The 21,011-nt window shown below is 38.4% G+C and overlaps 1 protein-coding gene across 1 annotated transcript in view; it reads right to left on the bottom strand.

Annotated features, from left to right (window-relative positions):
* CFAP210 (cilia and flagella associated protein 210) overlaps positions 1 to 21,011 on the bottom strand; it is a 46,566-nt gene that overhangs the window by 18,868 nt on the left and 6,687 nt on the right. The window contains exons 2-5 of the mRNA XM_039469981.2: positions 20,150 to 20,376; positions 15,839 to 16,012; positions 15,548 to 15,741; positions 1,890 to 2,046 (exon numbers count right to left, since the gene is read on the bottom strand). Coding sequence (XP_039325915.2) covers positions 1,890 to 2,046; positions 15,548 to 15,741; positions 15,839 to 16,012; positions 20,150 to 20,376 — 752 coding nt within the window. The remainder of the gene's footprint in view (positions 1 to 1,889; positions 2,047 to 15,547; positions 15,742 to 15,838; positions 16,013 to 20,149; positions 20,377 to 21,011) is intronic.

Raw genomic sequence — 21,011 nt, 5'->3', positions numbered from 1 at the left:
TGGCCAACACAGTGAAACCCTGTCTACTAAAAATATAAAAAATTAGCTGGGTGTGGTGGCATGAGCCTGTAATCCCAGCAACCTGGGAGGCTGAGGCAAGAGAGTTGCTTGAACCGGGGAGTTGGAGGTTGCAGTAAGCTGAGATCACACTACTGCACTCCAGCCTGGGCCACAAGAGCGAAAAGATGCCTCATTAGGTTGTTTATTTTATTTATTTATTTATTTATTTATTTATTTATTTATTTATTTATTTTGAGACAGAGTCTTGCTCTGTCACCCAGGCTGGAGTGCAGTGGTGCGATCTTGGCTCACTGAAACCTCCACTTCCCAGCTTAAGCAATCCTCCAGCTTCAGCCCCCTGAGGAGCTGGGACCACGGGCATGTACCACCATGCTTGGCTAATTTTTCTACTTTTTGTAGAGACAGAGTTTCACCATGTTGCCAGGCTGGTCTCGAACTCCTGAGTCCAAAGAGATCTGCCTGCCTAAGCCTCCCAAAGTGTTAGGATTACAGGTGGAAGCCACTATGTCTGGCCTGACAGTACATTATTAATCCTCATACAACTCAATATTCTTCTACAATAGGTGAAATCATTCTGTAAAGCAGGATTTGTCATCCTGAGTTCAAACCAGAATGTGAAATGAAGAATTTCTGCAAACTCTTTAGCAAAAGCCTGTTCATGTGCTAGACACTGGGTGGGAGAATATGGGTTACTTGTCAAGGTTCCCTGAAGACCTTTCAATGCTGCTTCTAACCACTGAGAACATCCATACAATTTCTTTAATTTGCCTGCCAGTGGAACAAATATACCCCATGCCTTCTCTTGCAACTTCTCATCCGCTGGCTGCTGGATTGCTTCTTGTATTTCATGGTCAGTTCCTCTGTATGATTGTTAAGTCCTCCAAGATGCCATTTGCATCTTTCAATACTACATTTATCTAATTATAAATTTCCTTCTCAGACTCTATAGGCTAGGCATTTTCAGGCACTGCTCGTAATTCTATCCTTATCCTCTTATCCTCCTCTTGAGCCTTCAGGCACTCTCAGCCTCTCTCCTCTGCCCTCCAGGAGCTGAGCTTCACAAGGTGGCTCCTCAGCAGTGCTAGGGAAGGCCCCAGCCTGGAACTAGGGAGCAGTGGCACTAGGACTAGGAGATCCTCCAGACATGCCCCTGTGGTGAACTGCGACACAAATATTAACATTTGTGGAGCACATAATAATGGCACAATAGACACCAAATATAAATCACCCCATTCATTCTTCATAACTCTTAAGAAAATAAATTCATTATTTTAAAATCTCATTTTCTCTTTTCTCTTTCTTGTTCATGCATGAGAGCACATGCACATAAAACAACAGCTAATATAGCTATCACAACAGTATGCATTCCCTAAGAATCCCAACTTAATAGCAACTTGGGAGCAGATCTTCTACTCTACTATTTTTTATTATCAAAAATTAGGCATTTGCAGGCACAGAAAGACAAATGTTTTATGTTCTCACTCATTATGTGGGAACTAAAAAATGATCTAATGAAGGCAGGAACTAGAATGACAGTTATTCTATCAGAAGCTGGTAAGGATGTATGAACTTACAGTTAGACAGAAAGAATAATTTCTAGTGTTTGATAGCATAATGGGGGGACTATAGTTAACAATACATTGCACGTTTCAAAATAACTAGAATATCTGAAATGTTCCCAACACAAAGAAATGATAAATGTTCAAGATGACTGATAACTTAAATTCTCTTACTTGATCATTACATAACGTATGCATCTATCAAAATACCACATGTATTCCATAAATATGTACAAATATTATGTATCAATTTTAAAAGTCATGCATTCGACTTTGAACCTTTTTGGAAATTTTGCATTTTCAACTTACAAGAAACCGTCTCTTGCTTTCATGTATCTCTTCTTTTTTCTTTTCTAGTTTTTTTCTCATTTCGATTTCATATAGTGCATTCTGTCGCTTTATTTCCTCAGCATCTTTTTCTTCATGTTTTTTCCTTCTTTCCTCTTCTTCCTCATGTTCCTTTATTCTAAAGCAAAAACATAATTATAATTGAGAACAAAGCAGAAAAATAGGTATATTTTTAAGAAATGAATTCAATTCTAACCTCGAATGATTTGAAGCTGCAAGGAAGAACTTGTGAATTTCTTTGGGGGGAAAGAACAGACATTAAATAGTAGTAACAGTAAACTAATCCAATCTTGGTTAACCTAGAACTGGCAATACTTTCCTTTCCTCAAAATTTATTTCATTATTCACCGAAGTAAGTGTTCTTTTCCTTTAGAAAGAACCAGTTAATGCGATGACAGTAAGAAGAAATGGTGACATTATTTTACAGAAAGGTTCATAATCCCTAGTGCTTCCCAACTTCAGCCCTAGATGATGCTACATAAACAGTGGGCCTAGCCTCTCAAGGAATTGGGTTTGATGGAATGAGAGGAAGAAAGGTCTCCTTACTCGCCTGACCACTTGGGTTGTGATGCTTTCTCTAGCCAATACCAACTAGCCGATAATTTCTTCTGGCTGATGAGCCTTCCTGGCTCTTTCAGAACTTACGTGTGAGTTCTTCAGAGATCCCTGAGGGTCCTCCTTACTGCAGAGTCCTGATCTGGGCAATTTAACTCCTGCTGCCTCTCTTCAACTTGTCCATAAACCCCATCACCATCACTAGAGGGAGCTCCCACTATCAGTTTATTACAGACTCCAGGTCTCAAAGGCCCCTCATCTGGCAGCCAAACCTCTACATACTGGTAAGACAGCACAAGTCCAAGTTGTCTGCTTGCCCATGGAAAACTCATGCATCCCTGTTAGCCAATCAACAAGTATACAGGCTTTCTCACTACTCTATTTGCCCTCTCTCTTGCTTTTTTTCCTGAACAGGTAGGCATAGTGTAGATCGACTAAGAAATAAACCTTTTTTTCTTAAAAAAAAAAAAACTTTTTTCTATAAAAATGGGCTCTTGCTAAGTTGCCCAGGCTGGTCTCAAACTCCTGGTCTGAAGCAATTTTCCCACCTCAGCCTGCCAAAACACTGGGATTACAGGCCTTAGCCAATGTGCCCAGCCAACCTTTCTTTCACATGTGCCCAATTGAGAAAACGTTTTTTTACTGGAGTCTCCTCACTTAGCTTCAGGGAAGGGAAAATTTCCTTCCCCTATGCCATGGAGGACTATACAGTTAAGTGAGCCAACAAGTTCACTTTGTTACTGTTAAGCCAATCCAGGACAGGAGATTCCTACTTGATCTGTCTGTGCAGAATAATAAGCTTTAGAGTCAGAGTCACTCTCTTTAGGAGGATGTAAGAAAAAGATCACTGTTGGCCAATGCCAAACAAGGTTTATCACTGCCCTAAAAAAACCTCAAGTTTCCAAAATTTTGTTAGAACTATTGGTAGATATTTTATATATCTACCAATATATAAATTTGTATAATTTATATTTATAATTTAATTTATAATATATAATATATAATTAATTTATAATATTAATTATAATTCTATTTTATAATTATAATCATATAATTATTATTATATTTATATAATTATAATTTATATAATTATTATACTTATACTTATAATTATAATTTATAATATATAAAATAATTTAATTTATAATATAATATAATTTAATTTATAATTTAATTTATATTTATAAATTTATATTTATATAATCTCAGCACTTTGGGAGGCCAAGGCAGGCAAATCACCTGAGGTCAGGAGTTCAAGACCAGCCTGGCCAACACAATGAAACCCCATCTGTATCAAAAAAAAAAAAAATAGCCAGATATGGTGGTGCCCACCTGTAGTCTCAGCTACTCGGGAGGTTGAGGCAGGAAATCACTTGAACCTGGGTGGCAGAGGTTGTAGTGAGCCAAGATCACACCACTGCACTCTGGCCTGGGTGAGAGCGAGACTCTGTCTCAAAAAAAAAGATTTGAAGAACATTATAAGAAGAGATTTAGCCGGGCGCGGTGGCTCAAGCCTGTAATCCCAGCACTTTGAGAGGCCGAGGCGGGTGGATCACGATGTCAAGAGATCGAGACCATCCTGGTCAACATAGTAAAACCCCGTCTCTACTAAAAATACAAAAAAATTAGCTGGGCATGGTGGCACGTGCCTGTAATCCCAGCTACTCAGGAGGCTGAGGCAGGAGAATTGCCTGAACCCAGGAGGCGGAGGTTGCGGTGAGCTGAGATCACGCCATTGCACTCCAGCCTGGGTAACAAAAGCGAAACTCCGTCTCAAAAAAAAAAAAAAAGAAGAAATTTATTCAATTCTAAGAATAGAAGCTTTTGAAGTTTTTAAATTGCTACTTTAAGAGAAAACAGCAAGATACTTTAAAATTTTTCAACTTTAACGTTTCTTAACAAATATGGAAATCACTAAGATTATATAACTATGCATCCATTGAATAATTCATAATTTCAGCAAAAAATTTACCTATTCTGAGAATAATAACAAAATCGTCTCTAAAGTCACTTAAAAGATAATATATTGCCAGTGACTTACATAATTCACAATAATTAAAAATTTAATTAGCTGTCAAAAGAGTCTTTTTCCTTAGTTTGGGTAGTTTGAATAGACTTCTCATCTATCTGCCATTAATTTGGCTTAATGCAAAGTTAACTTGTTGAAGTAAATTTGAGATCCTCTAGTTCAAGGAAGAAATACATAACATTCATATTGTTACTTTCAACTCCCATTCCCAACGCAGATGTCAGCAACCAACACAGAACTCTTTCCTGCTGATTCTTGGTCCTTCGCAACCAATGCATCGGGCAGCCTCTACCTGGCAATCAGAGTTGAATATGTCAATGCCTTGCTATCCTTGAGTCAGCTCCTTGCTATCCTTGATTCACATTCTGAAGGTTCCAAATCTGTACTTATCTAGCACAGATCTGATTCTTGGGCTTATATAGATATTGTATAGTCCTCCTGTAAAAGCAAGAAAGACCACTGCCCAAAATTTGGTTCCGATGTCCAGGTTGATGACACTACATCCCCAGAAAACTTGGTAGAAAGTAATACTCACATGAGGGACTCCTGGGAAGAGCTGGGGAGGCATAAGTAGGTCTTGATTGCCTTGGACAGAGCAGAGGGAGTGGGTTTGGGCCTTTAGTATGGCTAAGAGGTGGGACTGAGGAAAAGTTTTTGAGCATGGGGGATTTAAATTAAGTACGGGTGCCAAAAGAGGAGGAGAAGAGTTCTAGGAGCCTTCTTATCAGCCTGTACAGATATAGAGCCAAGAAGGAAGTAAGGGTGAAGTCTTTTTTTTTTAAAAAGGACAGTAGTAAGACATCCAAAGTGAGCTCTCTCACTCTCTCTATTACAACAGACAACTTTGCTTCTTTCATTTTTAAAAACTTTTTTTTGAGACAGGGTCTCACTCTCTCATCCAGGCTGGAGTGTAGTGGTACAATCATAGCTCACTGCAACCTCAAACTCCTGGGTTCAAGTGATCCTTCTGTCTCAGCCTCCCATGCAGATATGCCCCACCTGCAACTGCAGATATGCCCCACCACACCCAACTAAATACAGCCGGGCGCGGTGGCTCAAGCCTGTAATCCCAGCACTTTGGGAGGCCGAGGCGGGTGGATCACAAGGTCAAGAGATCAAGACCATCCTGGTCAACATAGTGAAACCCCGTCTCTACTAAAAATACAAAAAAAAAAAAAGTAGCTGGGCATGGTGGCTCGTGCCTATAATCCAAGCTACTCAGGAGGCTGAGGCAGGAGAATTGCTTGAGCCCAGGAGGCGGAGGTTGCGGTGAGCCGAGATCGCGCCATTGCACTCCAGCCTGTGTAACAAGAGCGAAACTCCGTCTCAAAAAAAAAAAAAAAAAAAAAAAAAAAATTTTTTTAAGATGTAGTTGTTGTAAGGGAAAGATGGGCTATTGATATGGGGGTAAAAGAACTTGCCAAAACAATTGTAGATAAAGAAAGGCAGATTTATTAGAGAAAGTACAAAAATACATTACCAGGGAGGCAGCGAGCAGCCTGCAAGAAAGAGGCCGACTGCAAGGAAACAAGGCTTGCTACAGATTTTATAGGATACCGTTTATAGTGTATGCTGAGGAGGGCTTTTTGCAGGACCAATAACACCAAGGTTGCAGTGAGCTTACTTGTAGATGGCTGGTGGAAGTTGGGCACAGGAAGATTGTGAATTATTTGTACAGAAGGGCTATGTGTCCTGGACCAGGAAGAAAGGCAGATTTGTAGCTTATCTGCATCATCTTTTTGCTTTTTCTTGCTCCCATCAGCCAAACTCCTTTTCCCTAATTAGGACTCCATAGGAGTCTCACCATGTTACCCAGGATGGTCTCTGAACTCCTAGGCTCAAGTGATCCTTCCCACTCGGCCTCCTGAACTGCTAGGATGATAGGCATGAGCCACCATGCCCAGCCTACCTTGATTCTTTTTTTCTTTTTCTTTTTTTTTTTTTTTTTTTGAGACGGAGTTTCGCTCTTGTTACCCAGGCTGGAGTGCAATGGCGCGATCTCGGCTCACTGCAACCTCCGCCTCCCAGGTTCAGGCAATTCTCCAGCCTCAGCCTCCTGAGTAGCTGGGATTACAGGCACGTGCCACCATGCCCAGCTAATTTTTTGTATTTTTAGTAGAGACGGGGTTTCACCATGTTGACCGGGATGGTCTCGATCTCTCGACCTCGTGATCCACCCGCCTCGGCCTCCCAAAGTGCTGGGATTACAGGCTTGAGCCACCGCGCCCGGCCAGCCTACCTTGATTCTTATAGAGACAACCCACTAGGCATCAGCACCTGGCTATTACATAGCTACTTCACATTCTCTGTGTCTAAAACCAAATTCATCATCCTCCTCTTCTAGACTGATTCTTGTGGTCTCTTTTCTTTATTTTGGTGAACAGTACCATCACCTTTTGAGTTACATATAGTAGGGACTTAAGAATTATACCTAACTCTTCTCTAATCCTTAGACCTCTCATTAATTTATCTAGTATTTATTAAATTTCTACTACAGTGAATAAACAGACATGGCTCACTCAAGAAGCTCACAGTCTAGTGAGGGAGACAAAAACAAGCTAACAAGTAAAGTACAGGCATACCTCAGAGATATTGGGTATGGTTCCAAACTACTGCAATAAAATGAGTACCTCAATAAAGTAGGTCATTCAAATGTTTTGGTTTCCCATTGCATATAAAAGTTATGTTTACAATCTACTATAGTCTATTAAGTATACAATAGCATCATGTCTAAAAAATGTATATACCTTAATTTAAAAATACTTTATTGCTAAAACATGCTAACAACCATCTCAGACTTAAGAAAGTCGGAATCTTTCTGGTGGTAGAGGGTCTTGCCTTGACATTGACGGCTGCTGACTGAACAGGGTGGTGGTTGCTGAAGGCTGAAGTGGCTGTGGCAATTTATTAAAATAAGACAACAATGAAGTTTGTCATATTGACTGACTCTTCATGAAAGATTTCTCTGCAGTATGTAATACTGTTTGATGGCATTTAACCCACAGTAAGACTTCTTTGTAAATTAGAGTCAATCTTCTCAACCTGCTGCTGCTTTATCAATGAAGTTTATCTAAAATCCTAAATCCTTTGCTGCCATTTGAATGGCCTTCACAGCATCTTCACCTGCAGTAGATTCCACCTCAAGAAACCACCTTCTTTGCTCATCCATAAGAATCAGCTTCTCATCCATTCAAGTTTGATCATGAGATTGCAGCAATTCACTCACATCTTCAGGCTCCACTTCTAATTCTAGTTCTCTTGCTATTACCACCACATCTACAGTTACTTCCTCCACTGAAGTCTTGAACCTCTCAAAGTCGTCCATGAAGGTTGGAATCAACTTCTTCAAATTCTTATTAATGTTGATATTTTAACCTTCTTCCATGAATCACAAATGTTCTTTTTTTTTTTTTTTTTTTTTTTTTTGAGATAGAGTCTTGCTCTTGTTGTCCAGGCTGGAGTGCAATGGCGTGATCTAGGATCACTGCAACCTCTGCCTCCTGGGTTCAAGAGATTCTCCTGCCTCAGCCTCCCGAGTAGCTGGAATTACAGGCATGCGCCACCACGCCCGGCTAATTTTTTGTATTTTCAGTAGAGACGGGGTTTCACCATGTTGACCAGGCTGGTCTCGAACTTCTAACCTCAGGTGATCCAACCACCTTGGCCTCCCAAAATGCGGACATTACAGGCGTGAGCCACTGCACCTGGTCCAAATGTTCTTAATGGCAACTGGAATGCTGAATCCTTTCCAGAAGGTTTTCAATTTAGTTGGCCCAGGACCATTAGAGGAGTCACTATCTATGGCAGCTATAGTCTTATGAAATGTATTTCTTTAAAAGTCAGACTTGAAAGTCTAAATTACTTCTCGATCCATGGGCTGCAGAATGGATGTTATGATAACAAGCATGAAAACAACATTAATCTTCTGTACATCATCAGAGCTCTTTTTCTTTTTTTTCAGTCTTAAGATTATACCTGAAATCATCAGAGCTCTTATTACTGCTCACTGACAATGACCAGATGCATTGTCAATGAGCAGTCATATTTTGAAAGGAATCTTTTTTTCTGAGCAGTAGATGTCAACAGTGGACTTAAAATTTTCAGTAAACCTTGCTGTAAACACATGTAGTGTCATTTTGGCTTTGTAGTTCCTTTTCCAGAGCCCAGGCGGAAAAGATTCAGCATTATTCTTAAGGGTCCTAGGATTTTCAGAATGGTAAATAAGCACTGGATTCAACTTAAAGTCACCGGCTACATTAGCTGCTAACAAGTCAGCCTGCCCTTTGAAGCCAGGCATTGATTTCTCTTTTAGCTATGAAAGTCCTAGATGGCATTTTCTTCCACTATAGGACTGTTTCATCTACACTGGAAATCTGTTGTTTAGTGTGGCCACCTTCATCAAGGATTTAGCCGTATCTGGATAACTTGCTGCAGCTTTTTCATTAGCACTTGATGCCTCACCTTGCACATTTATGTTATGGAGGCAGCTTCTTTCCTCAAACCTTATGAAACAACTTCTGCTAGCTTTACTTCCGCAGTGTCCGTACCTCTCCAGACATCACAGACTTGACGAGAGTTAGGACCTTGTTGTGGATTAGGCTTTGGCTTAAGGGAATGTGGGGCTGGTTTGAGCTTCTATCTAGACCACTAGAATTTTCTCCAAATCAGCAATAAGGCTGTTTGGCTCTTTTATCATTTGTGTGTTCATTAGAGCAGCACTTTTAATTTCCTTCAAGAACTTTTCCTTTGCATTCACTGCTTGGCTGTTTGGTGGAACAGACTGAATTTTCAGCCTATTTTGGCTTTTGACATGTCTTCCTCACTAAGATTAATCATTTCTAGCTTTTGATTTCAAGTGAGAGACATGCACCTCTTCCATTCATTTGAACACTTAGAGGCCATTAAAAGGTTATTAACTGGCCTGATTTCAATATTGTTGTGTCTCAAGGAAAAAGGAGGCCTAAGGAAAGGGAGAGAGATAGGGGAACAGTACTTGGTAGAGAAGTCAGGACACACACAATACTCCTCAATTAAGTTTGCCATCTTATATGAGTGCAGTTCGTGGGACCTCAAGACATTATAATAGTAACATGAAAGATCATTGATCACAGATCACCATAATAGATACAGCAATATTGAGGAATTTGAAATACTGCGAGAATTACCAAAATGTGACACAGAGACATAAAGGGACATGCTGTTGAACAAATGATGCTGATAAATTCGCTCAATGCAAGGTTGCCACAAACTTTCAATTTGTAAAAAAAACCCCACAATATCAGCAAAGTACAATAACGCACAGCACAAACAAGGTATGCCTATAAATAGACAATGTAATTACAAACTGTAGTGTTGTTTAGAAATGAGCTAAGTAAAAGTCTGATAATTGAGGTACTTAGATAACTTTGAACAGAGTTGAGCTCTAAGAGAGGAAGGCCTCCCTAAGCTGGTAAAAAGTCTACAGATGAAGAATGGAAGGGTAAAATTCCAGAGAGTAGAGAAAAAATGAGGCAAGAATGGTATGGTAGATGCTCGAAGCCCTGGAAGATCAGTGTAACAGAGGCATCATAACTAAGGGGAAGGAATGGTAAGAGAGGAGTTTGAGAAGTAGGCAGGCTGGATCACACAGGGGATGTCAAATTTCCTTTGTATTTTCAGTTGAATGGAAAGCCATTGAAGTGCTTAAGGTAGAATAATAATATGATCAATTTTCATCTCTGGATGATAAATAAAGAAGAACTTGGCAAATAAATAAAGAAGAACTTGGCAAATAAATAATGTGAGGCCAATTAAGAGACTGATACAATAACCCATGAAATATATTAGGGTTGCCTGGACTAGATGATAGCAATAAATTCAAGATGTGTTTTGGGGAAGAAAAGCAACATGAATTGCAGAGAGATCTGATATGGAAGATAACGAAAATTGAGGAACCAAGGTGAATTCCTATGCTTCTGGTTTGAAACACTGGTTGGATAAAGATGCCACTGGAAATCAATAATTCTATGTAGACATTTTAAGCTTGAGAAACTATGAGACACTGAAATGGAGATACCACGGAGACAGCTGGATATGTGAAGCTGGGTTTCAAAGGGATGGTCTAGACTAGAGCTGTCAGATTTAGGATGGCACTTAAATCTGTAAAATGGAAGAGATCACTTAAGCCCTCTTCTCTCTATCTACTCTCCCTAGATAATCTTTATCCAGGGAAAAGTGATGTGAACTATCCTATGACCACTTTTTCTTTGTGTGTGTGTGTGGGGGGGGAGCTGATGGGATTAACAGACAGTAATTAGTTTTTTCTTAAGTGAAGTCTATGTGTCTGTCCCTAGAGAAAGGCTTACCTATTTACAGAACAAAGAAGGACTATATAGTGTCTACAGATACAGTGTTAAGTTTCCTTTTAATAATTATATATAAGATTCCTGGTCAAAATCACTCTATTTGAGGATTCTGGTGTCACTGTGGTATCTTATTTGCCTTATTCCCATCATGCCCAAGAGGTTACGAGTCACAAAAAGACTCTTATACTGGTCAAAGCCCCACAGCAACACAGGCTTCCCAGGTCTGCCGCCTATAGATTGTTTAGAAAGTATGTGAACAGTTTCGCTTTCAGGCACAGGGCCAGCAGCTGTGCAATGAGTTTCAGTTTTCTATTACTGAGTAACACATTACTCTAAAACTTAATAGCTTTAAACAATAAACACTTATTACCTCACACCATTCCTGAGAGTCAGGAACCTGAGAGTGACTTAGTTAGATGCTTTTCAACTATCTTGTAGTCAAGATGCCAGTTGAAGCAGTAGTCATCCAAGGACTTAAATGAGGCTGGAGAATCCATTTTCACATTATTTGTTGTCAGGATGCCTCAGGTCCTTACCACATGGACCCCTCCATTGAGCTGCCCGAGCATCCTTATACCATGGCAGTTAGGCTCCCCAATAAGCAATCCATGAGAGACAGCAAGGAGGAAGCCACAATGCCTTTAAATATCCTAAACTTAAATGTCACACACCATTATTTCTGAGACATTCTATTTCTTGGAAATGAGTGACTATGTATAGCCACACTTAAGAGGGAAATAAATTGGGCTCCATTCTCTGAAGGAAGGAGTATCAAAGAATGTGTGGAAATATTTTAAGTCACCACAAGGTAGCACTTGGTAATACAATTAATAGGGCATGCAAAAAGAGACTTGCCTCTTGGTATTCTGCAATTTCCATTTCTTTGTGATTAAAATAATAAAAATATGGTCTTTGCTCAAAGAAGACAGTCATTCCAAATTTTGGCAGACCTTAAGGCACATGACCTACAAAAGACATCACGATCTGATCCTAGCCTCTCTCTCCATCCTTATCTTTCACAGTGCCCCCTTAGTCCTTTATACTACAGCCATCTTGACTACTTGTAGTTCTCCAAATGCACCATGTTCCATCCCACTCTGGGCCTTCACCTGTGTTTAAAATACCTCTACAGCCCACTCTTAGCATGGCTTATTACTATTCATTCTTCAAACTTAGGTGCAGGAGCCAGTTTCTTCTGAAAACCCTTCTCTAGACTGGGTCAGACACCAATTTTATATGCTTGCACACACCCTCTACACTTATGTTTATTTATTTATTTTTTTAGATAGAGTTTTGCTCTTGTTGCCCAGGCTGGAGTGCAATGGTGCAATCTCAGTGCACTGCAACCTTCTCCTCCCAGGTTCAAGCAATTCTCCTGTGTCAGCCTCCTGAGTAGCTGGGATTACAGGCATGTGCCACCATGCCTGGCTAATTTTATATTTTTTTAGTAGAGAGGGGGTTTCACCATGTGGGTCAGGCTGGTCTTGAACTCCTGACCTCAAGTGATCCACCCACCTCAGCCTCCCAAAGTGCTGGGATTACAGGCCTGAGCCACAGCACCTGGCTGTGAACTTCTTAAGAAGATTACATCATATTCATCTTTGTATTCTCAATAACTAGAATAGTCAGGGGCAAATGAAGCTTGTTCAATAAACGTTCGTATGAATGAAGGAATATCGTAATGAAGAATAAATAGCCTATTTTGAAATTTTGCTCTTGATTAAACTCTTAAGAAAGGGGAAAGAAACTCTCCTTTGCATCTCTTTTCTACTACATGCTCCTCTTCCCAATTCAGATTAATACCAGTGCTATTATTCCATTTCTATTGGTTTAAAGAGGCTTTTTATAGGCTCATCTCCATTCCTAACAGTGTTTTAAAGTAACAAGCATTCTGAATTCCATAAAATCCATACATCAATAAACATTCAACAGAAAACAGCTTGGTGATAAGTTTGTAAACTCATATACTTAAATATATAATAATAGATTTATAATTTCCTATGTTGTTTTCAATTACAGATTTGAATGTTTCTTATTAAATTTAAGCTGTAGGACTTTGGAAACAAATTGGCAACCCAGGTTCACATGCTGAACATCTCTATTAGTCAGGGTTCTCCAGAGAAAAAGAACCAAGAGTATACACATATGTATGTGTATATATGTGAGTTTATTTGGGAGAATTAGCTCATATGATTACAAGGTGAAGTCCCACAATAGGCTCTCTGCAAACTGAAGAAGAGAGAAACCAGTAGTGCTCAGTTGGAGTCCAAAAGTCTCAAAACCAGGGAAGCTCACAGTGCAGCGTTCAGTCTGTGGCCAAAGGCCTGAGAGCTCCAAGCAAGCCACTGGTGCAAGTCCCAGAATGTAATGGCGGAAGAACCTGGGATCTGATGTCCAAGGGCATGAAAAGCAAAGGAAGCATCTGGCACCGATAAAGAAGAAAGCCAGAAGGCTCAGCAAGCAAGATTAGCCCACCCTCTGTCTGCTTTGTTCTAGCTGTGCTGGCAGCCGACTGGATGGTGCCTACTCCACTGAGGGTGGGATATCCTCTCCCAGTCCACTGACTCAAATGTCTATCTCCTCTGGTGACACCCTTGCAGACACACCCAGAAACAATACTTGACCAGCCATCTAGGTATCCTTCAATCCAGTTAAGTGGACATGTAATATTAACCATCCCAACATCCTTCCTCTCCTAATTCCCCACAATGCAACTGATCTAATGTGGGAAATTCTGTTTCATTGGTCTTATCAACATAACTGAATTTTCAAGAAATTTCAAATAAAAATAGGAGAGTTGAGAGTACAATAAGGATAAGTAACACTTGGTCACCATCCACAAGGACAAAGCCCACCTTGAGAAGTTTAAGTAAAGGAATTTATGCTGACCGCAGAGTTTGATGAACATTTCCTAGACTGCACTGAAGATATTCCAAAGAAACAACCAAAATAAATCCTATACCAGCTTAAATCTCTAACCTACTGAGATATACTACAAGGAAAAAACATCCTGTGGCCAAAACATAGCCTAGATCCAAAGGCTATCAGTAGATAGCCAGCCTGTGAAGGTGTTAGCACTTGCCTTCACAGGCTGTCTTGTGCAAGGTAGCTTGCTAGAAATCTGACTGCCACCTCTGAGCTCCAATATAACAAGAGAGATTTCTCAAATACAAGTGATTCATTGGCCAAATACTTGCCTCCCTTTGCCAATGGCTTTGTCCCTAACTTGTACAAACCTTTAGATTTCTATACTACCAAAGAAAAAAATTACAATAAATCCCAACATTTTTCTTCCCGTTACTAAGGACTGAACTGAAAAATACACAATTTGGTAATATATATATTCTGATAACTGATGTCTGTGTCATTTAGACATAATGTGATTTTGTTTTTGGTTTTTTTTTTAGACAGAGTTTCACTCCTGTTACCCAGGCTGGAGTGCAATGGCGCGATCTCGGCTCACCGCAACCTCCGCCTCCTGGATTCAGGCAATTCTCCTGCCTCAACCTCCTGAGTAGCTGGGATTACAGGCATGCGCCACCATGCCCAGCTAATGTTTTGTATTTTTAGTAGAGATGGGGTTTCACCATGTTGACCAGGATGGTCTCGATCTCTTGACCTCGTGATCCACCCACCTAGGCCTCCCAAAGTGCTGGGATTACAGGCTTGAGCCACCATGCCCGACCATAATGTGATTTTGATGAATACATATGACATACAGGTACGTGATAAAAGCAAGTAATAAGACAATACTGCTCATTTAAACTTCATTTTATAAAATGTGAGTATACATGCTCAGAAAAAATGTTATCAATGACTGCCAGAGGCTGGGGGCAGGAGAGAACTTACAGCAAAGGGGCATGAGAAAAATTTTGGGGGTGATGGAAATGTTCTATATCTTGATTTCGGTGGTAGTTATGCAGCTACACTTTTTGAAAGGTGAATTTTAATGAATGCAAATTATATTTCAATAAGCCTGATGCCTCTATCATAAAAACAAAACAAACAAACAAACAAAAACCTCTGCATGGCTATACACCAAAACAACAATAGTAACTTCCTGTGGTAGTTTAGATTTATTGTTGAACAAAGCTTCACTCCCTTTCCCTTCCTGCCTCACTCCAATGGAAGTCTACTTCTCTGTTCCGCTGTGGTTGGGGTTGGCTGTATGACTTGCTTTAGATTGATGGTAGGCCAAGTACACTTCCTTGTCATTGACTTTGGGTTTAGCTGCATTCTTGCAAGCTTGGGCTTGCTCTCTTGCATCTCTGTCAATACCATGTGAAAAGTTTCTCTGGGTGGCTGCTTCATCCTGAACCTCTGAATATATATGCATGGAGTGGTTCAGAATCCTCCCCACAACAATGAGCAAACCCAGCCAGTCCTACAGCTTAAAGAAAAGTTGCCCAGCTGATTCCAGCCTAGATCAGCCAACCCCCATATGCATGAGAAGTAAACACTTTTTTTTTTTGTATGCCACTAGACTATATGGTTGCTTATTATATTGCATTATTATGACAATAATAACCAATATATAATCTCTGGGTAAGAAAGTGATAGTGATTTTTAACCTCCTTTTTGTACTCTTTCTACTAATTAACTTAACATGTATTATTTTTATAATCAGAAAAAAGCTACCTCCATTATGAGAAAAAGAGAAAGGTACAAAATGGTATTTTATGTATACATACTGTTTTAGATGATCTTTAGCAAGAGCTACTCTTTCTCTATGCCGTTTTTCTGCTTTTTCTTGTTCTTCTTTAAAAGCTTTTTCAATGTTGAGTTTCAATTGTTCCTCCCATTTTTTATCTGATTTTATCTTACTCTTTTGGAATTCAATCTGGGCATCACGTTCCTTCATAACTCTACTAAGAAGAAGTCCTGACTACAAAAGAAAAATTACAGTACTTTAAGAAAATGATGCCTAATTATGTATAGATATGTTAAATATATATAAAAATACAAGAAAACCCAAGTAGTACATGAAAGTTTTTCACTCTTTCTGTCTGGTAAAATTGATACTGCTTTGCATTTTCAATGGCCTTTTTTCTTTTTCCTTGTTTGTATATTTCTTCTTCCAGATCAAGAATTTGTCTTTCTGCCTCTATTTCTTCATCACGCTTCTTTTTGGCTTCAAGTTTCTGTTCTTTCATCCCCTGTAAAAAGACAAACACAATCTTCTGTTTTTATTTTTCAATTTAATTTTACTATAATTTAACATTATGATAATTTGAGATTTTGTTTTGATTGTATTTGTAATATTTTATTAATAAATAAAATAGAGGCTATACTTACGAGCTAATTTTTTAGACTGACTTTTAGGTAGGTAACATATTTACACGGTTCAAAATCTAAAAATATTAAAGAGGTATATGAACTTCTCCTTCTGTATTAATCTCTTCTCACATAAATGGGTAATTTACAAAGAAAAGAGATTTAATTAGCTTACAGTTCTGTAAGCTGTATAGGAAGAATGATGCTGGCATCTGCTCAGCTTCTGGAGAGACCTCAGGAAACTTACAATCATGGCAGAAGGCAAAAGGGGAGTAGGCATGTCACAGTCAGAGCAGAAACAAGAGAGCGAAGGAGGGAGGTGCTACACACTTTTAAACATGAGATCTCACGAGAACACACTCACTATTTCGAGGATAGTACCAACAGGGTTGGTGCTACACCATTCTTGAGAAATCTGTCCCCATGATCCAACCACCCCCCAACAGGCCCACCTCCAACACTGGGAATTACATTTCAATATATTTGAGTGGGGACACACATCCAGACTGTATCACCTTCCAACCCATCTGCAATCTCCTCTCATTCTAAGATAACCACTATTAGTTTATTTTGTCTACTTCTGAAGTTCCTCTTTACAGTTACATAATATATATCTTACTACTTTTGCTGCTTTAAAAAACCAAATGTTGTATATTTTATATGCTCTTCTATAACTCTGAGGACTCCACTCCTCATCCTCATGTCATATAATCTCTTCCTTTTCCTTACTGGTCCTATTGTCTATGTCTTAAGAAAACGTTACTTACTCTGATATCCTGAAGATATTTATTTTAAAAGTTTTAGTGTTTTACCTTTTAAATTTAGGTATTTAGTCCGGCTGAAATCTATTTTTCTGTATTCCGTATCATTGAGATGTAATTTAATCTCTTTCATATGCCAATTATCCCAGTATCAGTTGTTGAATTCCCATCCTTTCCTTTCCTACTTGCAATGACATTTTTGTCGTATGTCAAGTTCCTATATGGAACATGGGTTTGTTTCTAGGTTCTCTCTTCTGACCTATTATTTTGTCAATCTCTGTGTCTATATCACAGTTTTTACTACTATGAGTTTATAGATAGTCTTGCTGCTAGTAATCTTAATAGACATCAAAAAAGTATTTTAAAAAATCTAACATCCATTCCTGATTTCAAAAGAACTAAAACACTCAACAATTTTGATATAGAAGGCAATTTCAACTTGATTAGTGACATCTACAAAAACCATATACTTAGCATCATACTTAAAGGTGGAAGAATGAGTACTTTTTCCCCAACATCAAGAATAAGGCAAGAATATCTACCTTCACTACATTTATTCAATATTATATTGGAGCTTCTAGCCAGTGCAGTAAGTCAAGAAAAAGAAATATGCATCCAGATTGGAAAGAAAGAATTAAAACGGTCTTTATTCTCTGATGCCATGATTGCCTATGTAGAAAATCTGATGGACTCTACCAAGAAGGCACTAGAACTAATAAATGAGATTAGCCATGTTGCAGGATACAAAATCAATATAGGAAAAATTAACTGCATTTCTATAGCTAATAATAGCAGATTGAAACTTTTAAAAAATACCATTTACCATAAAATTAAAAATATTAAATACTTAGGGATAAATCCAACAAAAGTTGTATAAAACCTATATACCGAAAACTATAAAACACTGCTGACAGAAATTAAGACTTAAACAAACAGAGAGAGTATGTTCATGGTTCAGAAGATTCAATATTGTCAAAATGTAATTATCTCCAATTTGATCTAGAGATTCAACATAATCCCAATCAAAAGTCCAGCCGGCATTTTTGCAGTAATTGACAAGCAAATTCTAAAATTAATAATGGCTGGATGCAGTGGCTCACGCCTGTAATCCCACTTTGGGAGGCCGAGGCTGGCAGATCACTTGAGGTCAGGAGTTCCAGACCAGCCTGGCCAACATGGTGAAACCCCCGTCTCTACTAAAAATACAAAAATTAGCCAGGCATGGTGGCACATGCCTGTGGTCCAGCTACTCAGGAAGCTGAGACAGGAGAACTGCTTGAACCTGGGAGGAGGAGGTTGCTGTGAGCCAAGATCACGACACTGCACTCCAGCAGTGACAGTGGGTGACAGAGTGACTCTGGGTGACAGAGTGTGACTCCATTTCTAAATAAATAAATAAATAAAATTGATGTGCAAAGGACCTAGAATAGCCAAAACATCTTTGAAAAAGAACTGATTTCAAGACCTGTTATTAAATCTACAGTTATCAAGACTGTATTATAGGAGTAAAGATAAACAGAGCAATGAAACAGAAAAGATAGCACAGAAACACTGCTTGCATATATATATGCAACTAAATTTTCAAGAAAAGTGCAAAGGCAATGTAGTGGATAAAGAATAGTATTTTCAATAAATTATGCAAGAACAATGGGATCTTCATAACCAAACACACACACACACACAAAATCAACACTTCACTGCATATAAATATATATTTTAAATGGTCCATAGGCCTAAACATGAAACCTTAAAAAATATTTTTCTTCCCAACTTTTATTTTAGGTTCAAGGGGCATATGTGCAGGTTTGCTTCATAGGTAAATTGCATGTCAGGAGGATTTGGTGTACAGATAATTCTGTCACCCAGGTAATCAGCATAATACCCAACAGGTAGTTTTTTCATCCTCATCTTCCTCCCTCTCTCCTCCACACTTAAGCAGGTGCCAGTGTCTACTGCCCCCTTCTCTGGGTCCATGTATACTCAACATTTAGCTCCCACTTACAAGTGAGAACATGCAGTATTTGGTGAAATCTAAAATTTTTAAACATCTAAAAGAAAACAGAGGAGAAAATCTCTGTGATATCAGATTACATAAAGATTTTTTGGATAAGCCACTAAAAGAATGATACATACAAGAAAAACTGACAAACCATACTTTATTAAAAGTAAACACTTTTGCTTTTCAAAAGATACAGTAAGGAAATGAAAAGTCAAGACAGTGGGAGAAAATATTTTCAAGTCAAATACCTAATAATGGACTTGTATTTGGAATATAGTTTAAAAATTATCTAAACTCAATAATAAAACTAATTTTAAACTGGGCAAAATATTTGAACAGTTATATCACCAAAGAAGACAAACTGGTAGAAAATAAGTTCATTAAGAGCTCTTCAACATCATTTTTATTTAGAGAAATTCAAATTAAAACCATAATGAGATATTTTACACCTATTAGAGTATCTATAATTAAAAAGACCAACTATACCAACTTTTGTTGAGACTGTAGAGGAAATAGAACTCTCAAAGATTACTGTTGGGACTGCAAAATTACAACTCCTTTGGAAAACAGTTTGGAAGTGTCTTACAAAGTTAAATATACACCTATCATAAAAGACAGCCATTATAAAATAAGATATCTACCAAGAAAAATGGAAGCATATGTCCATACACAGACTTATACATGAATGTCCACAGCAGCTTTGTTTGTAATAGCCAAAAAACAAACAAACAAACAAAAAAAACCCAAACAATTCAAATGTTAACATTTCATTGATGTCAACCATCAGTAAGTGACCAAATAAACAAACTGTGGTATATCCATACAATGGAATACTATTCAGCAATAAAAATTAATAATTGATACCCACAACATGAATGAATCTCAAAGTCATTGTACTAAATAAAATCTGTAATAGGAAGTAAATCAGTGGTTACCTATGGATCTGGAGGAGGAGCAAGGAGGAATGAGAGGGAATAAAACAGGTCATGAAGAAATTTTGGAGTGAAGAACATGTTCATTATCCTATAGTAATGATAGCTTTGATGGTTTATACATATGTCAAAATTATAGGATTATACATTTCAAATATGTCTGATGCATTGTATATCACTTTTAAATACATAACACTGTTGAAAATGTGTTTCAATGCATTTTAATGAAATTTTACATGTAAAAAATTTTATAAAAGAAGCATAAGATTACTAAGAAACAAGAGTAAATCTTCAGTGCATGTGTACTCCTGAGTGGTTAATACTTACTGCATATGTATTAGTCCAATGTTTTACCACTTCTTGGGATCGCAAATGCATTTCTTTCTTTGCCTTTCTTTCTGCACGGAGGCATGCCGCTTCTCTTGTCAGCCTGTCAAGGCTATCTTGAATCTTTTTCCACTCATCGTGTGGAATTATGGTGACCTGCTGGAGATCTACTTTACTAGGTAGAAGAGGTGGATAGAGAACTTGATCTTCTTCAGAGTTTCTTATTTCTAATAAATTGTAAAAAAAAAAAAAGATTATTAAAGACTTTCAGGAACAGTTTAAGTGATATTTTTCTCAGAAGTTCCGATATTGGCATGATAACTGAAAATTATTTCAAATACTTAATTTACTCTTGTTATCCTAAGAACAGCTATGATTAAGCAGGAAAAAAAATACAAGGTCTTGAAATCAGAAGACATGTATTTGAGTCCTTGCTTAATCACTTCGTTACTGTGTAAACTTAGGCAAGTCATTTAACTTTTTGGAATCTCAGTAACCTCATGTTTAAAATAGAGCTCTTCTGTTAATACCTATTCCAACAGCTTGTTATAAAAGCATTTTTCAAAGTTAACAAAGTGGCAGTTTATAAATGGATAACTGTGGGTGTTCATCTTTTGGGGTTGTAGCCATTATGACTGACTCTAACCTCTTCCTGCTGAGCAGCAGCAACACAATTTGGAGAACTCACTGTAGTCCCAGGGTGGGCCTAATTGGTTTAAGAACACCTGGGGGCCGGGCACGGTGGCTCAAGCCTGTAATTCCAGCACTTTGGGAGGCCGAGGCGGGTGGATCACGAGGTCGAGAGATCGAGACCATCCTGGTCAACATGGTGAAACCCCGTCTCGACTAAAAATACAAAAAC

The sequence above is a fragment of the Saimiri boliviensis genome, chromosome 5 (assembly GCF_048565385.1).
Source record: "Saimiri boliviensis isolate mSaiBol1 chromosome 5, mSaiBol1.pri, whole genome shotgun sequence".
NCBI lineage: Eukaryota > Metazoa > Chordata > Mammalia > Primates > Cebidae > Saimiri > Saimiri boliviensis.
This window is presented reverse-complemented; position numbering and strand designations above follow the sequence as displayed.